This window comes from Rattus norvegicus, chromosome 1, assembly GCF_036323735.1.
Source record: "Rattus norvegicus strain BN/NHsdMcwi chromosome 1, GRCr8, whole genome shotgun sequence".
NCBI classification, from domain to species: Eukaryota; Metazoa; Chordata; class Mammalia; order Rodentia; family Muridae; genus Rattus; species Rattus norvegicus.
This window is the reverse complement of record NC_086019.1, coordinates 145,938,774-145,958,190: the sequence shown is the minus strand read 5'-3', so window position 1 is coordinate 145,958,190 and position 19,417 is coordinate 145,938,774. Positions and strand designations below refer to the sequence as shown.

General features: G+C 41.4%; 1 protein-coding gene across 3 annotated transcripts in view; it reads right to left on the bottom strand.

Moving 5' to 3' along the window:
- Nucleotides 1-19,417, bottom strand: part of Adamtsl3 (ADAMTS-like 3) — a 308,192-nt gene that overhangs the window by 48,005 nt on the left and 240,770 nt on the right. For all 3 annotated transcript variants that reach the window (NM_001107533.2, XM_006229477.4, XM_017589168.3), the window contains exon 20: nt 2,038-2,191. In NM_001107533.2, the coding sequence (NP_001101003.2) occupies nt 2,038-2,191 (154 nt within the window). The remainder of the gene's footprint in view (nt 1-2,037; nt 2,192-19,417) is intronic.

The window sequence follows — 19,417 nt, the reverse complement described above, 5'->3', positions numbered from 1 at the left end:
GAAATAATAGGGATATATGGAAGTTCCAGAGGACACAGTGAGGCATTAACCAAATAAGACCCAAGAACAGGAAGCTTGGGTATCATCTCACCATGGTGATGGCATTGAAGAATTGCTGGGGTTGAGAAGTATGGCTATTAGGTTTCAGCAAAGTCATCAATAAGGAACTTGATTGCCCCATGTATTGGCAAATGTTGGTAAGGAAGATAGGAGCTAGAGGTGTGTCCTCCAGTAAAGTAGAAAGTGTCTTGAAGGCCTACCTACTGAGTCTACAACCTTCTCTAAGGATAATGGTTAAAATGGCATACATAGGAGGTGAGAACATGGAAGCAAAGGAGAAATGAGGCTGGGAAAGTACCCTGCTCATCACCTGGCCCTAAGATGCAGTATTGGAGAGAAAGAATGGTCTATAAATGTTCAGAAAGAGCTGATCACAGCATGGCCAAGCAAATGCTATTTATCAGTGGTGTTGGCTGGAGACAAGAGAGTGGCAGAACTGTAGGTCAGCTCAGGGTGGCTGGCTCTTGCTAGGAGAATCCTGCCTCCTTTTGTTTCTATGGCCTACATGGTCAACAGGCTATGGACTATAGTGGGGTAAAGAAAAAATGCTTTATTTTTCTCGTTTTGTTTTCCTCCCTAATGCTTATGAAATTCTTCTCTCCCCTGAATGCCATAATGATTTATAAACCAATCCTGTCTATTGAGTGTCCTAACAACCACGATGTATTCTCCACATGGCATTCTGTCTATTTTTAAGGAGGCTGCTGGCTATGACATTAATTTCCCTTTCCTCCAAGGCACTTTACAGCCTAGTCACCCTGATAAAAATCAGGTAGGTACGAGACTAAAACAAACACCATGCCGTGCCATTGGCCGCAGACATTCCTGATTTCCAAGAGGCTTTAGAGCTTGGAATCTCAGGGTTTTAGAATGTCAAGATTTTGAAAATATGTTCTCAAACTATTCCCAGGAAAAAAAAAATGTTGGTGTCCATGAATCAGCAGAGAGCAGCAGCTAAGAGCGTGGGCTCAAGAGTCAGACAGACTTGTGGTCAAACAGGCCAAAGGGTCCAATTGGCAGTCATGGAGTCTAGGGTAAACCTCAGGTCTTGCTTCAGTCTTGCATGCCTTGTCTTTAAATAAGGATAATGTCTGACTCTCAGCGTTGCCAGGGAGACTAAACGAGATAAAAACGAAAGGTGATTTCTGTTGTAGGTTGTCAATAAGTCTCATTACTTTTTAATGTTTGGATTGCTTTGTTTTGTGCGTTTCTCCAGGAAAGACCTCAATCAACATACCCACACATGCAATAGCAAAATAACAGTAGTTAATTTCTGATCTTTCCTCACTGCAGGCAAACTCAGGGGAGGCTACCTGACACAGTACATGCTCTTTTATAGGGGAATGAAGACAATAAAAAGAAAAGCAGGAATGGGCCCTAGAAGCTGTCACCTCCAGCTCCCTACTCCCTTCATACTGTGTCACCTTTCTGCTGCCTGTTTGTCCTGATTTCAGTGGTTGGGTCTCTCCTACAGGACACAGATATGTAAATATGTAGATAAGCATTCTCTCACATACACAAATATGCTTCATACAGCTTAGCTTTGAATAGAATGAAAGTATGCTATTGACGTCGTAGCGAGCTTAGGATTCATAGTTAATTGGCCATATACCCAAACTGTCATTTATTAAAAGCATGTTATTATGCTAACTGATATTTGAATTATACAGGAAAAAAAACACCAAGAAAGTACCTTTTATCAAATACTCAGCTCTCCTACTCTTAATATTGTGATTACAGATACATTCCTGGCAAAGACAGCCAAGAAGCAATTCAGCTTAATCCCTACAAGGCACACTCACAAGCAGACATTCCTTAAAACGGACTGTCCTTAAAACTAGCTCTCCCCCAGTCTACCTTTCACTGCTGAAAGCAAGTTGGAGTTTTGCTTGGCCTGCTTTACCCACGGAGTTGAGACAGGCTGAGGATAAGACGGCAAGAGAAGAAACCGAAACACGGATGACGTGAAACACTTACTGCTGCACACCGGCATCTGGCAAGGTCTCACGAGGGGGAGCCCCGGCAGGTCCCTGCACAGCGTCTCAGCTAGGGGGACTCTTCGGCCTTTGGCAGTCAGCTTTTGACACACCTGCTTTCTTCTCTGGAATCCAACCCCACAGGTGACAGAACACTGCAATGAGAGTAGCTAGTTAGAGCATGCACAGGCCAGCCTGTTGGGGAAGCACAGGTCAGCCTGCAGGGGCAGCACAGGCCAGCCTGCAGGGGCAGCACAGACCAGCCTGCAGGGGCAGCACAGGCCAGCCTGCAGGGACAGCACAGTCTCCAATGCAGTTTTCACTATATAGAGAGCTTCTCATCTCAACTTCTCTCCCTTCCCTTTCTTTTCTTTTTCATTAATTTCCCCCTTTCCTTATTTTCTTTTTTCAGTTCCTTCTTTCTGAGATTAGCAAGTAACTGACAGTAATCTATTGTTGTAGAATTTATGATTATCATTTTTTATGTTAAAAGTGATGACTATTTTTTTGTGGTGTGTGAGTGTGTGTGTGTGTGTGTGTGTGTGTGTGTGCGCGTGTGTGTGTGTGTGTGAACAAGCGTGTGTGAACAGCACGCCCACATGCAGGTGTGTGTATGCACATACTTGTGGAGGTCATAGATTAAGTGCTTTTCACTTCTGCTCTTCATTTTATGTTTTGAAACACTGTTTCTCACTGAGCCCAGGATTCACTGATGGGCTAGACAGTTTGGTCAGCAAGCCCTGAGAATACAGCTGTCTCCGCCCCTTCCAGGCTTGGGTTACAAATGTACACCACCACATCTGGCTTTTATATAGGTTCTGAAGTTCTGCCCTAGGTCTTCACGTGTGAATGGCAAATACTTTATCGACTGAGTTCTCCTCAGCCCTCTGATACACTTTTCACTGTATGATTATGAGGTAAAATAATAATAAATGGAGAGTGTGAAATGGATATATAAAAATTATAAAAATCAATATTGCTGCAGTCCTGTTCATAGTAGCTACAAAAAGTAAGTAGTTAACAATGCATTTAACCGAAAGATAAAAGGTCAGCATGATGAAAATTATAAAACATCGATGGAAATCATTGAGATGGATACACAAAAACCAGAAAGAGAACCCATGGTCATAGATCAGAAGAATGAATGCTGGAGACTATGCACATCTCCCCAAGCAATCTGCGCACCTAAAGCCATCCCTTCAAAATGCTAACCTAATGCCACCCACTTCAAAATGTCTTCACAGGACTGTGAAAAATCCTAAAGTTTGCAGTCAATCAACCAACCAACCAACCAATCAATCAATCAATAATAGTCAAATCAGTCTTGAGAAAATGGAAGGAAAGATGCTCTGCAGTACCCGCTTCAAAATAAACCCTAGAGCTCTGTTAGTTAAAGCAGGACATAGTTAATATAAATTAATATAAAAATAAGCATCTAGAGTGAGGGCTCACACTAGAACTAAACCTGTGCGTCTACAATCACCTGATTTTCACAAAGGTGCCAAGAACATGCACTAGGAAAACAGCGGTCCCTTCATTAAGTGTTGCTGGGTAACGGGGTCATCTGCATACAAAAGAACGCCCATTAGATCCCTACTTCTCACCTGCTCCAAAGATACGCGACTCAAAACAGAAAGAGAAAAACCGAAGACCTGAAAGCAGCCAGAGAAAACAGAGGAACACACAGTCTGTGCACTGGAATAGACAAGAACTTTGGGATGCGCCCCTAAAGGCACAGGAAGCAGCTTTACAGTCAAATGGGACTTCATCAAACTAAGAAGCTTCTGCACAGCAAAGGAAAGGAGATGACTCTCAGAATGAGTGATGACCCACAAAAGGAGAGGGAAGGTTTACATACTATGTCTTCTAGAAGAGGGTACATATGAGTGATTCATCAATCTCTCAGTAACAAATCCAAGTAGCAACCATTACTACATGGGCAATCCACCTAAATGGGCCCTTTCTAAGAGAAGACATTCAAATGACCAAGGGGCACATGAATGATTTTCACTGTAATGAGATATTACCTTACTCTTGTAGGACAGACTTTTATCAAAGATAACAACAAGTACTGGAGTTCTGGGGAGAGTATGGAGAAAAGGGACCCCGCCATTCCAATGGTCCATAGGAATGTAAATCAGTGCAACCACTATGGGAAACAGTATGGACTTTTTCTCAGAACAAAAACCAGAACTACCACCTATTTGGGCAATCCCACCAGTGAATGTTTTTCCAGAGGAAATGAAATCAGTATGTTGGAAAGGAATCTGCCTTTGCATGTGTGTGCAGTTCACAGCAGCTGAAAGATGAAAGCATAAGAGTCCATCAGCAATAAATGGTTAAGGAGATGATGGCGCATTTGCATCATGGGATACGCATCCTGACACAGGAATGGAACCCCGTCACCCGTGACAACATGGATGGAAACTGGAGGGAAAATGGGGGGGAATGTATCATTGGGTATAATTTGAAAGTCTTCCAAGATCCATATGTACAGACATGGTCCCTAGAGTGGTGCTAATGGGAGGAGCTGTCCCTTTAAGGGGTGGGATCTGAAGGAACGCTCCTTAGGTCTTCGGGAGTTCATCATTAAAAGAGATCCACACACCCTTCCTATCTATGCTCCAGCTCCTGGAATGAGATGTGACCACTCACACCAGCATTGTCCACCACACTCCCCAGAGGTGAATGGTGCAAGTCCAGGGACTTCAAAGTTTCCTAAATTGTGAGCTATGTAAATCTTTTCTCTTCATGAGTTAACTGGTGTATTGTTGTGTTAGTGCAAAGCTGTCTAGAAAGATTCCATTCAAGAATGACCAAAACTTATATTTACAAAATAACATTAATACTCAGTATCCCCTCAGGTACACGCAATTCTAATTTAAAGCATTAATGCAATCTTATTAAGTGCATTAGGGGAAAATTGAATAAAATTACGATAACTGTTGAATGTTTGTTTTTTGAACAATAATTAATTTCAAAAGGAATACTCTGATATTACTGTAGAAGATTAAAGAAATATAAAACATGGATAGTTATCTTAACTGCATTTTTTTTTTGACTTAAGGGACTAACCAGGGACTTATGCTAAGCAAGGTAAGATAGTAAGTCCACTTTGGATACGATCCCACGTCCTTCCAAATTCTCAGTTTGTCTGTTATGTCAACCAGGTGATGTCAAGACTTCTGGTATTTACATTCTGTTCTGCTCAGTCAATTGCTGGTTCATTAGTTTTAATTTTATACTTAAATGTTTCACCACTAATTTTCCTTAAAGAAAAAAAAAACAAGGTGAATTAATTCCTGGGGTCTATGATTTGAGTCAACTTTACAGCATTTTGGTCCTCCGAGTTCATCAAGGAGGCACATCAGATGGTTCTCTGACCTGCTCTTGTTGCCTGTTCGCATGAAGAGCAACCATTATGGAGAGAACACTGTCAGGCCTTCCATCCCTCAGATCCTGCTTCTTTGTCTCCTTGTGTTGAATGCTAAAGGAAAATAAATGGCTTTACCTATCGTTCTGTTTACTGCTTCTGCTCTTAGACCTCTGGGCTCCTTAGTTAAGATAACACCGAGGCAGGCTGTCTTCTAGGTTGTATTTTCTTAGATTAATAGTTGACGATTTGCTCTTGAACTTTCTCTTTATTAACAATTTATTATTTATCTTAATGTTATGAGCGTTCTGTCTGCAGGTACACTTGCATGCCAGAAGAGGGTATAGGTGGTCAGCTCATGAACTTCTACTAAAGGAGGTCAATGGTTCTTATTTAATCTCAATATTGAAAGTTCCTTTAACAAACGCTGGTGAGGCCATCAGTGTTGCTAATGAATAATGTCCACCTGTCCTGGTGGCTCCTTTTCCCATCATTTCACCATATCTATTCTAGAATGTGTACCATCTCTCTGATCATGATAAGTTATTATTTTGTTGTTATTGCTTGCGAAGCAATCTTTGGTTGTGTTAGTTTCTATTTATTTTTTGAACTTTACAACATATTGCACAATTTTTATTATGTACACTTATTATCAAGACACACACACACACACACACACACACACACACACACACACACATATATATATTAAAATATAGGCATCTCGTTTAGGGCCGAGTGCACGTTTAGTCTCTCTGCACATTGTGAGTCTCTATGTTAGTTCCTATCTACTGCAAGAAGAAGTTTCTCTAATAAGGGCTGAGGGAGGCACTGATCTGCGGATATAACAATATGTCCTTTTATGCTTCTTTAGTAGAATAACAGTAGTAGGTTTTTTTCACTAAGACCCATGATTATCTATCCTCAGTTTCTTGGCCATTTTAGCAGTGTCAAGTATGAGCTCTGTCTCATGGACTGGGCCTTAAATCCAAACAAAAAGTGGCTGGCTACTCTCATGAGGTTGGTCCTACTATCTGCACCACTATCCTTGCCATCGGGTCTCTGATGTAAGTCACAGAGTTTGCAGCTGGATGATACCGATGATCACTGTTCTTCTTTAGTAGCATGCAAAGTACCTTCCAGCATCATGAATGCTATCTACCACCTCAATTTCTTTATTCCCAATGACATAATTGACTTTATCTTAAGCAGTAGGACTTATCATGGGGTTATGGAGAGTAACCAACAATCTTAGCAATAGCCTGGGATGCTTGGGGAGGGGTCTTTGAGATCCCTTTGGCACTGGAGTTTTTATGTAGTGATGCATGATTTCTAGTCGGGGCATTGTCTTAGCCATCACATGCTGATTCTACTTAAATTTCTTTCATGTATGTATTAGCATACACAAAATGAACTACACGGATTTTTGAACTTTTTATTTTGTGTCGTCGTTGCTGTTGTTTTGATTTTTGTTTTTGAGGGAAGAGAGAAAGAGAGAGCATGAAGTTAGGTGGGTAGGGAGGAGGTAAGTAAGATCTGGGAAGGGAAGGGGGACAGAAATAATAAAATCAATACATTGTATAAAATATTTTAAGTAAAAGATAAGTTAACAAACATTTTTAAAAGGTTTTATTTCTGTTCTTGTCTCCTCCTCGTCTGTTCCTGCTGTCTTTCCAGCTCTCTCTATTCCCTTCTCATTACCATAAAATCTCAGACCTCACTTGTAAGCCATTTTCCTCTGGACCTAATGATGGTGACTTCTTTTGCAATACAGAGCCTGATTGTCATTCTCTCTGGGGAGTGTCTTATCCAGTGACTCTGTTTGGAATAGTTCCCTGCACCCTGAGTCTTCCTACAGTCTTCACGGTTGCCTTAATGCACACATTCATGCTGCTGCTCTGAAAGCATCCAGCTGCAGATGGACAGAACAAATGTAGAGGATGAGCTAACATACTCCCCATGGCTTTTCATCAAGACCCTATCATCAAGTCATTTATTTCCTTTACCCACAACTCTGTTCAGGTTGACAGCATTTGATTGGTTGCGGGGACTAGGAAAGGAGGTTGTAGATTACATAATGCTGTAATAATTCTGCTATTGCTGCCTCCATTTCTTCCTTCACACCATCTCATCTTTGGCATCCTTCCTCCACAAGGAGGTAATAAATGTGGTTTCTCTTCAAACTCTTGCTTTCCCACAATCCTGCAGTCTTTGCTTCTCCCATGGGTAGTACACAGTCCTTAATCCACTCTCTCTGTAATTAAAGAACTTTGCACAGGCCTTTGAGGTTGGCCACACTTAATTCTGTGGAAATCTGTATCTTTCTTGGTACCCAAGGAAGTATTTGTCAACACTCCACTTTCCTTCTCACTTTGACCCATATTTTTATGGTGTTTGGTAGGTGTGTTTTGTAACTTAGTTTGGAATTGCAGCCATTTTATTGTTCATTGATGAGCGAGTTTCTATCTTATTCTCTTTCTGACTTGTTTTTGAATCTCAAAGAGGAGTGAATTGTAAAATGACATTACTGTCATGTTTAAAAGAAAATATACACCCAAAGCTTCCATATAATAAGTGTGAACATCAACTTTTTCTTTTTTTTTCTTTTTTCTTTTTTTTTTTTTATTAACTTGAGTATTTCTTATATACATTTCGAGTGTTATTCCCTTTCCCGGTTTCCGGGCAAACATCCCCCTCCCCCCTCCCCTTCCTTATGGGTGTTCCCCTCCCAACCCTCCCCCCATTGCCGCCCTCCCCCCATAGACTAGTTCACTGGGGGTTCAGTCTTAGCAGGACCCAGGGCTTCCCCTTCCACTGGTGCTCTTACTAGGATATTCATTGCTACCTATGGGGTCAGAGTCCAGGGTCAGTCCATGTATAGTCTTTAGGTAGTGGCTTAGTCCCTGGAAGCTCTGGTTGCTTGGCATTGTTGTACTTTTGGGGTCTCGAGCCCCTTCAAGCTCTTCCAGTTCTTTCTCTGATTCCTTCAATAGGGGACCTATTCTCAGTTCAGTGGTTTGCTGCTGGCATTCGCCTCTATATTTGCTGTATTCTGGCTGTGTCTCTCAGGAGCGATCTACATCCGGCTCCTGTCGGTCTGCACTTCTTTGCTTCATCCATCTTGTCTAATTGGGTGGCTGTATATGTATGGGCCACCTGTGGGGCAGGCTCTGAATGGGTGTTCCTTCAGTCTCTGTTTTAATCTTTGCCTCTCCCTTCCCTGCCAAGGGTATTCTTTTTCCTCATTTAAAGAAGGAGTGAAGCATTCACATTTTGATCATCCGTCTTGAGTTTCGTTTGTTCTAGGGATCTAGGGTAATTCAAGCATTTGGGCTAATAGCCACTTATCAATGAGTGCATACCATGTATGTCTTTCTGTGATTGGGTTAGCTCACTCAGGATGATATTTTCCAGTTCCAACCATTTGCCTACGAATCTCATAAACTCGTTGTTTTTGATAGCTGAGTAATATTCCATTGTGTAGATGTACCACATTTTCTGTATCCATTCCTCTGTTGAAGGGCATCTGGGTTCTTTCCATTTTCTGGCTATTATAAATAAGGCTGCGATGAACATAGTGGAGCACGTGTCTCTTTTATATGTTGAGGCATCTTTTGGGTATATGCCCAAGAGAGGTATAGCTGGATCCTCAGGCAGTTCAATGTCCAATTTTCTGAGGAACCTCCAGACTGATTTCCAGAATGGTTTTACCAGTCTGCAATCCCACCAACAATGGAGGAGTGTTCCTCTTTCTCCACATCCTCGCCAGCATCTGCTGTCACCTGAGTTTTTGATCTTAGCCAATCGCACTGCTGTGAGGTGAAATCTCAGGGTTGTTTTGATTTGCATTTCCCTTATGACTAAAGATGTTGAACATTTCTTTAGGTGTTTCTCAGCCATTCGGCATTCCTCAGCTGTGAATTCTTTGTTCAGCTCTGAACCCCATTTTTTAATAGGGTTATTTGTTTCCCTGCGGTCTAACTTCTTGAGTTCTTTGTATATTTTGGATATAAGGCCTCTATCTGTTATAGGATTGGTAAAGATCTTTTCCCAATCTGTTGGTTGTCGTTTTGTCCTAACCACAGTGTCCTTTGCCTTACAGAAGCTTTGCAGTTTTATGAGATCCCATTTGTCGATTCTTGATCTTAGAGCATAAGCCATTGGTGTTTTGTTCAGGAAAATTTTTCCAGTGCCCATGTGTTCCAGATGCTTCCCTAGTTTTTCTTCTATTAGTTTGAGTGTGTCTGGTTTGATGTGGAGGTCCTTGATCCACTTGGACTTAAGCTTTGTACAGGGTGATAAGCATGGATCGATCTGCATTCTTCTACATGTTGCCCTCCAGTTGAACCAGCACCATTTGCTGAAAATGCTATCTTTTTTCCATTGGATGGTTTTGGCTCCTTTGTCAAAAATCAAGTGACCATAGGTGTGTGGGTTCATATATACCCAATGCTTCCATATAATAAGTGTGAACATCAACTTTTTCTTAATTACCACTGAACCAAATTGTTCACACAACACAGTAGTAGAACATGTATGTATTAGAGTACACAAAACAGACTACATGCATTTTTGAACTTTTTATTTTGTGTTGTCGTTGCTGTTGTTATGATTTTTGTTTTTGAGGGAAGAGAGAAAGAGAGAACATGAAGTTAGGTGAGTAGGGAGGAGGTAAGTAAGATCTGGGAAGGGAAGGAGGATGGAAACTTTTTTTAATGAGGCATCTCTAATGATTGGGAATGTTTAATGCTCCTCCCAACCTCCATTTTGCCTGGCAGGATAATTTGTACTTCCCTTTATTGGATAGAAGACTTACAGGATGTTCAGGACTATGGGAGAGATGACATATTTTGGGCCCTCTAGTACCACAGATAAGGCTTCAACCTTGTGATGAAACATCTATGATTCCACTGAAGATGTTTGACAGATTCCCCCGGAAGACCTTTCAGTAATAACATGTCCTAAATTCTTGCATCTCTGAAAATGTTTGTCTAAGGCCTTTCAATTTGAAGGTGAGTTGGGCAGGGTATAAAATTGTTCACTCACATTTATCTTAATTATGCTACTCTTTTGTTTTCCAGCACAGAGTATTAGTGCTGAGATATCTGATGCTACTACAATCTTCTTTCTCTAATAAGCAACTTGATTATCTTGTCCAGGTGCAAACACCACACTTTTTTTTTATCTTTAAAGTATAGACATTTAGTAAGTCCTATCTTAATAATGATTATTTCCAGTTTTTGTATTATAACCAAATTTTCCAGGTAAAGGAAGTACTCTTTCAATGTGGCAATTTAATTAATTCTGTTTTATCCTATATTAGGTGACTTTCTTTCTTGGTGATTCATACTCATTAGACTATTTTCTTTTTACTTTTCATATTTATCATTTTATTTCTGTTTGACTCTTTGCTCATATTTTATTTTTTTTTATTTTTTTTTATTTTTTTTATTATCTTGAGTTTTTCTTATATACATTTCAAGTGTTATTCCCTTTCCCGGTTTCCGGACAGACATCACCCTCCCCCCTCCCCTTCCTTGTGGGTGTTCCCCTCCCAAACCTCCCCCCATTGCCACCCTCCCCGCATAGTCTAGTTCACTGGGGGTTCAGTCTTAGCAGGACCCAGGGCTTCCCCTTCCACTGGTGCTCTTACTAGGATATTCATTGCTACCTATGGGGACAGAGTCCAGGGTCAGTCCATGTATAGTCTTTAGGTAGTGGCTTAGTCCCTGGAAGCTCTGGTTGCTTGACATTGTTGTACTTTTGGGGTCTCGAGCACCTTCAAGCTCTTCCAGTTCTTTCTCTGATTCCTTCAACGGGGGACCTATTCTCAGTTCAGTGGTTTGCTGCTGGCATTCGCCTCTATATTTGCTGTATTCTGGCTGTGTCTCTCAGGAGCGATCTACATCCGGCTCCTGTCGGTCTGCACTTCTTTGCTTCATCCATCTTGTCTAATTGGGTGGCTGTATATGTATGGGCCACCTGTGGGGCAGGCTCTGAATGGGTGTTCCTTCAGTCTCTGTTTTAATCTTTGCCTCTCCCTTCCCTGCCAAGGGTATTCTTTTTCCTCATTTAAAGAAGGAGTGAAGCATTCACATTTTGATCATCCGTCTTGAGTTTCCTTTGTTCTAGGGATCTAGGGTAATTCAAGCATTTGGGCTAATAGCCACTTATCAATGAGTGCATACCATGTATGTCTTTCTGTGAGTGGGTTAGCTCACTCAGGATGATATTTTCCAGTTCCAACCATTTGCCTACGAATTTCATAAACTCGTTGTTTTTGATAGCTGAGTAATATTCCATTGTGTAGATGTACCACATTTTCTGTATCCATTCCTCTGTTGAAGGGCATCTGGGTTCTTTCCAGCTTCTGGCTATTATAAATAAGGCTGCGATGAACATAGTGGAGCACGTGTCTCTTTTATATGTTGAGGCATCTTTTGGGTATATGCCCAAGAGAGGTATGGCTGGATCCTCAGGCAGTTCAATGTCCAATTTTCTGAGGAACCTCCAGACTGATTTCCAGAATGGTTTTACCAGTCTGCAATCCCACCAACAATGGAGGAGTGTTCCTCTTTCTCCACATCCTCGCCAGCATCTGCTGTCACCTGAGTTTTTGATCTTAGCCATTCTCACTGGTGTGAGGTGAAATCTCAGGGTTGTTTTGATTTGCATTTCCCTTATGACTAAAGATGTTGAACATTTCTTTAGGTGTTTCTCAGCCATTCGGCATTCCCCAGCTGTGAATTCTTTGTTCAGCTCTGAACCCCATTTTTTAATAGGGTTATTTGTTTCCCTGCGGTCTAACTTCTTGAGTTCTTTGTATATTTTGGATATAAGGCCTCTATCTGTTATAGGATTGGTAAAGATCTTTTCCCAATCTGTTGGTTGTCGTTTTGTCCTAACCACAGTGTCCTTTGCCTTACAGAAGCTTTGCAGTTTTATGAGATCCCATTTGTCGATTCTTGATCTTAGAGCATAAGCCATTGGTGTTTTGTTCAGGAAAATTTTTCCAGTGCCCATGTGTTCCAGATGCTTCCCTAGTTTTTCTTCTATTAGTTTGAGTGTGTCTGGTTTGATGTGGAGGTCCTTGATCCACTTGGACTTAAGCTTTGTACAGGGTGATAAGCATGGATCGATCTGCATTCTTCTACATGTTGCCCTCCAGTTGAACCAGCACCATTTGCTGAAAATGCTATCTTTTTTCCATTGGATGGTTTTGGCTCCTTTGTCAAAAATCAAGTGACCATAGGTGTGTGGGTTCATTTCTGGGTCTTCAATTCTATTCCATTGGTCTATCTGTCTGTCTCTGTACCAATACCATGCAGTTTTTATCACTATTGCTCTGTAATACTGCTTGAGTTCAGGGATAGTGATTCCCCCTGAAGTCCTCTTATTGTTGAGGATAGCTTTAGCTATCCTGGGTTTTTTGTTATTCCAGATGAATTTGCAAAGTGTTCTGTCTAACTCTTTGAAGAATTGGATTGGTATTTTGATGGGGATTGCATTGAATCTGTAGATTGCTTTTGGTAAAATGGCCATTTTTACTATATTAATCCTGCCAATCCATGAGCATGGGAGATCTTTCCATCTTCTGAGGTCTTCTTCAATTTCTTTCCTCAGTGTCTTGAAGTTCTTATTGTACAGATCTTTTACTTGCTTGGTTAAAGTCACACCGAGGTACTTTATATTATTTGGGTCTATTATGAAGGGTGTCATTTCCCTAATTTCTTTCTCGGCTTGTTTCTCTTTTGTATAGAGGAAGGCAACTGATTTATTTGAGTTAATTTTATACCCAGCCACTTTGCTGAAGTTGTTTATCAGCTTTAGTAGTTCTCTGGTGGAACTTTTGGGATCACTTAAATATACTATCATGTCGTCTGCAAATAGTGATATTTTGACCTCTTCTTTTCCGATCTGTATCCCCTTGATCTCCTTTTGTTGTCTGATTGCTCTGGCTAGAACTTCAAGAACTATATTGAATAAGTAGGGAGAGAGTGGGCAGCCTTGTCTAGTCCCTGATTTTAGTGGGATTGCTTCAAGTTTCTCTCCATTTAGTTTAATGTTAGCAACTGGTTTGCTGTATATGGCTTTTACTATGTTTAGGTATGGGCCTTGAATACCTATTCTTTCCAGGACTTTTATCATGAAGGGGTGTTGAATTTTGTCAAATGCTTTCTCAGCATCTAATGAAATGATCATGTGGTTCTGTTCTTTCAGTTTGTTTATATGATGGATCACGTTGATGGTTTTCCTTATATTAAACCATCCCTGCATGCCTGGGATGAAGCCTACTTGATCATGGTGGATGATTGTTTTGATGTGCTCTTGAATTCGGTTTGCCAGAATTTTATTGAGTATTTTTGCGTCGATATTCATAAGGGAAATTGGTCTGAAGTTCTCTTTCTTTGTTGGGTCTTTGTGTGGTTTAGGTATAAGAGTAATTGTGGCTTCATAGAAGGAATTCGGTAGGGCTCCATCTGTTTCAATTTTGTGGAATAATTTGGATAATATTGGTATAAGGTCTTCTATGAAGGTTTGATAGAATTCTGCACTAAACCCGTCTGGACCTGGGCTCTTTTTGGTTGGGAGACCTTTAATGACTGCTTCTATTTCCTTAGGAGTTATGGGGTTGTTTAACTGGTTTATCTGTTCCTGATTTAACTTCGATACCTGGTATCTGTCTAGGAAATTGTCCATTTCCTGAAGATTTTCAAGTTTTGTTGAATATAGGTTTTTATAGTAAGATCTGATGATTTTTTGAATTTCCTCTGAATCTGTAGTTATGTCTCCCTTTTCATTTCTGATTTTGTTAATTTGGACGCACTCTCTGTGTCCTCTCGTTAGTCTGGCTAAGGGTTTATCTATCTTGTTGATTTTCTCAAAGAACCAACTTTTGGTTCTGTTGATTCTTTCTATGGTCCTTTTTGTTTCTACTTGGTTGATTTCAGCTCTGAGTTTGATTATTTCCTGCCTTCTACTCCTCCTGGGTGTATTTGCTTCTTTTTGTTCTAGAGCTTTTAGGTGTGCTGTCAAGCTGCTGACATATGCTCTTTCCTGTTTCTTTCTGCAGGCACTCAGCGCTATGAGTTTTCCTCTTAGCACAGCTTTCATTGTGTCCCATAAGTTTGGGTATGTTGTACCTTCATTTTCATTAAATTCTAAAAAGTTTTTAATTTCTTTCTTTATTTCTTCCTTGACCAGGTTATCATTGAGTAGAACATTGTTCAATTTCCACGTATATGTGGGCATTCTTCCCTTATTGTTATTGAAGACCAGTTTTAGGCCGTGGTGGTCCGATAGCACGCATGGGATTATTTCTATCTTTCTGTACCTGTTGAGGCCCGTTTTTTGACCAATTATATGGTCAATTTTGGAGAAAGTACCATGAGGAGCTGAGAAGAAGGTATATCCTTTTGCTTTAGGATAGAATGTTCTATAAATATCCGTTAAGTCCATTTGGCTCATGACTTCTCTTAGTCTGTCTACATCTCTGTTTAATTTCTGTTTCCATGATCTGTCCATTGATGAGAGTGGGGTGTTGAAATCTCCCACTATTATTGTGTGAGGTGCAATGTGTGTTTTGAGCTTTAGTAAGGTTTCTTTTACATATGTAGGTGCCCTTGTATTTGGGGCATAGATATTTAGGATTGAGAGTTCATCTTGGTGGATTTTTCCTTTGATGAATATGAAGTGTCCTTCCTTATCTTTTTTGATGACTTTTAGTTGAAAATTGATTTTATTTGATATTAGAATGGCTACTCCAGCTTGCTTCTTCTGACCATTTGCTTGGAAAATTGTTTTCCAGCCTTTCACTCTGAGGTAATGTCTGTCTTTGTCTCTGAGGTGTGTTTCCTGTAGGCAGCAGAATGCAGGGTCCTCGTTGCGTATCCAGTTTGTTAATCTATGTCTTTTTATTGGGGAGTTGAGGCCATTGATATTGAGAGATATTAAGGAATAGTGATTATTGCTTCCCCTTATATTCATATTTGGAAGTGAGGTTATGTTTGTGTGCTTTCATTCTCTCTGTTTTGTTGCCAAGATGATTAGTTTCTTGCTTCTAGGGTATAGCTTGCCTCCTTATGTTGGGCTTTACCCTTTATTATCCTTTGTAGTGCTGGACTTGTAGAAAGATATTGTGTAAATTTGGTTTTGTCATGGAATATCTTGGTTTCTCCATCTATGTTAATTGAGAGTTTTGCAGGATACAGTAACCTGGGCTGGCATTTGTGTTCTCTTAGGGTCTGTATGACATCTGTCCAGGATCTTCTGGCCTTCATAGTTTCTGGCGAAAAGTCTGGTGTGATTCTGATAGGTCTGCCTTTATATGTTACTTGACCTTTTTCCCTTACTGCTTTTAATATTCTTTCTTTATTTTGTGCGTTTGGTGTTTTGACAATTATGTGACGGGAGGTGTTTCTTTTCTGGTCCAATCTACTTGGAGTTCTGTAGGCTTCTTGTATGCCTATGGGTATCTCTTTTTTTAGGTTAGGGAAGTTTTCTTCTATGATTTTGTTGAAGATATTTACTGGTCCTTTGAGCTGGGAGTCTTCACTCTCTTCTATACCTATTATCCTTAGGTTTGATCTTCTCATTGAGTCCTGGATTTCCTGTATGTTTTGGACCAGTAGCTTTTTCTGCTTTACATTATCTTTGACAGTTGAGTCAATGATTTCTATGGAATCTTCTGCTCCCGAGATTCTCTCTTCCATCTCTTGAATTCTGTTGGTGAAACTTGTATCTACAGCTCCTTGTCTTTTCTTTTGATTTTCTATGTCCAGGGTTGTTTCCATGTGTTCCTTCTTGATTGCCTCTATTTCCATTTTTAATTCCTTCAACTGTTTGATTGTGTTTTCCTGGAATTCTTTCAGGGATTTTTGCGATTCCTCTCTGTAGGCTTCTACTTGTTCTCTAAGGGAGTTCTTTATGTCTTTCTTGAAGTCCTCCAGCATCATGATCAAATATGATTTTGAAACTAGGTCTTGCTTTTCTGGTGTGTTTGGATATTCCGTGTTTGCTTTGGTGGGAGAATTGGGCTCCGATGATGCCATGTAGTTTTGGTTTCTGTTGCTTGGGTTCCTGTGCTTGCCTCTCGCCATCAGATTATCTCTAGTGTTACTTTGTTCTGCTATTTCTGACAGTGGCTAGACTGTCCTATAACCTGTGTGTCAGGAGTGCTGTAGACCTGTTTTCCTGTTTTCTTTCAGCCAATTATGGGGACAGAGTGTTCTGCTTTCGGGCGTGTAGTTTTTCCTCTCTACAGGTCTTCAGCTGTTCCTGTGGGCCTGTGTCTTGAGTTCACCAGGCAGGTTTCTTGCAGGGGAAAAGTTGGTCCTACCTGTGGTTCCAAGGCTCAAGTTTGCTCGTGGGGTACTGCCTAAGTCCTCTCCGCTGTGGCAGCAACCAGGAAAATCTGTGCCGCTCCTTCCGGGAGCCTCCGTGCACCAGGGTTTCAGATGACATTTGGTGTTTTCCTCTGGCTCCTGGATGTGCACAGAGTGCAGTCTCTTCTGGTTTCCCAGGCGTGTCCGCCTGTCTGAAGGTTCAGCTCTCCCTCCCACGGGATTTGGGTGCAGAGAACTGTTTATCCGGTCTGTTTCCTTCAGGTTCCGGCAGTGTCTCAGACGCAGGGGTCCTGCCGCTCCCGGGCCCTCCCCTTGGGAACCCAGAGGCCTTATACAGTTGCCTCTTGGGCCAGGGATGTGGGCAGGGGTGGGCAGTGTTGGTGGTCTCCTCCGCTCTGCAGCCTCAGGAGTGCCCACCTGATCAGGCGGTGAGGTCTCTCTCCCACGGGGTTTGGGAGCAGAGAGCTGCTGCGGTCCGGGATCCACCGGTGTGGGACTTCCGGTAAACACAGGAAGTGCCCGGCCTTAGAGGAATTTTGCATCTGTGTGTCCTGAGTTCACCAGGCAGGTTTCTTGCAGGGGAAAAGTTGGTCCTACCTGCAGTTCCAAGGCTCAAGTTTGCTCGTGGGGTACTGCCTAAGTCCTCTCCGCTGTGGCAGCAACCGGGAAGATCTGCGCCGCTCTTTCCAGGAGCCTCCGTGCACCAGGGTTCCAGATGGCGTTTGGTGTTTTCCTCGGGCGTCAGAGATGTGTGCAGAGTGCAGTCTCTTCTGGTTTCCCAGGCGTGTCTGCCTCTCTGAAGGTTTAGCTCTCCCTCCCATGGGATTTGGGTGCAGAGAACTGTTTATCCGGTCTGTTTCCTTCAGGTTCCGGCAGTGTCTCAGGCGCAGGGGTCCTGCCGCTCCCGGGCCCTCCCCTACGGGAACCCAGAGGCCTTATACAGTTGCCTCTTGGGCCAGGGATGTGGGCAGGGGTGGGCAGTGTTGGTGGTCTCCTCCGCTCTGCAGCCTCAGGAGTGCCCACTTGATCAGGCGGTGAGGTCTCTCTCCCACGGGGTTTGGGAGCAGAGAGCTCGCTCATATTTTAAATTACATTATTTATGTCTAACCATTCCCAAGTTCTTTCTAGTTAAGTATAAAATTTGAAAGAAACTCAGCTATAGTTTTCTAATTATTTCCTGAAGCCTGTTTGCTATGTTTTTACACTACTCTATTTCTATTTATCTCCTTCATTAGATTTTATATTTTCATTTAGTTCTATAGTTTTCTCAGTTCCTTTCATCTCATTTTGTATTATTGAATTATATTTTCATGTGATTCAAGAACAACATTTTATTATGCTGGTGTGCTGATACTATTATTGCCCTGTAGTGATCCTTGGAGTCTGCTGATGCTCCCATATACATCAATAGTTAGCCTGCTATGCTTCTAGAGAATAGAAGTGTAAGGCAGTAGACTATTTCAGAGTATTTATTATCTTCATGGTGAGGACTTCTACTCTCCAGTGTTGAAATGTAGACCACAATTTAGCTGCAATTTTGAGACTGTTTTCTCTGGATGCTCCCAAGGAAACGAACATTGGCTTTTCCTTCATCCCATGTCATCCTCCCTCCAGATGTGCGTTTCTGCACATTTTCTGAAGGTTGGTGGGAGGTCTATGTGGTTATTCTTCATTCACACAGTTCTGTTGGGTTCACTGGTCTCACTTTACTCAGGGTTCTATTCAGAATAGGATCATTTCTTTGTCTGGGTATGTGTTGTGGTTTCCATGTTCAGTGGCTTCTGGTCCTACATCTTCTTTTCAGCACCTGGTGGCTGGATTTGTAATTTCTGCTATTTAGTTTGGTTTGGCCTTTGCCCCTTATGTTGCCTATGTGAAAATTACCTCTGTCCCTTTCCTTTTGAAAATCTAATTGCTTTATTTTTATTTCATGTTCCTTTTGTAAATGAGGGATTAGAGGGCATTAAAGACCAGTGCTGCTACCATAAGCTTCCTTCTTTAGCACCCTATTAATTACTTTAAAGGAACTGTCAAAAGTCTACCTTTAGATGCTTTGGTATCTGCCATCAATGACTGAAACTTCCACTTACAGGTTGATGATTCCTACATTCACAACTTTGGCACAAATACCCACTAGACTGCCATTGTTTCAAGATCTCTAAGGACCCTCAAGCTGTCTGAGTTTCAAAATGAAACCTGTTTTCCCTCACTTTTACATCACCTTCTGCGTCTTCTCTTCCTCTAGCTAACTTTAAGGTCAGTGCCACACTGTGTGTTAGCTCCTCTAGGACATAAATACAGAACTTCTCTCTCTTTTGCTCATTCACTGTCAAGTTAATGATTAAATGTGTCACTTACACTTCCCTAGACTTGCTCAGGAAACTGTACTTAAAATATTTTCATTAATTTGTTGAGAATTTCACTCAATGTATTTTAATCACATGCACACCCAACTCTTCCCATTAACTCCTCCCAGTCTAAAACTGTCACTTCATATTTCACTGTACATTATTGTGGTGTTCTAGTTACCCTAGTTATAAGTGTATTAGAGGTGTACACAGGGTTATCTATTCATACAGAAGCAAATCATTTCTTATTAATGAGAAAAACACTAGCTACTCTTCTCTATGCCAACAGCTTCCCTATCTCTCAGTCATCCAAAT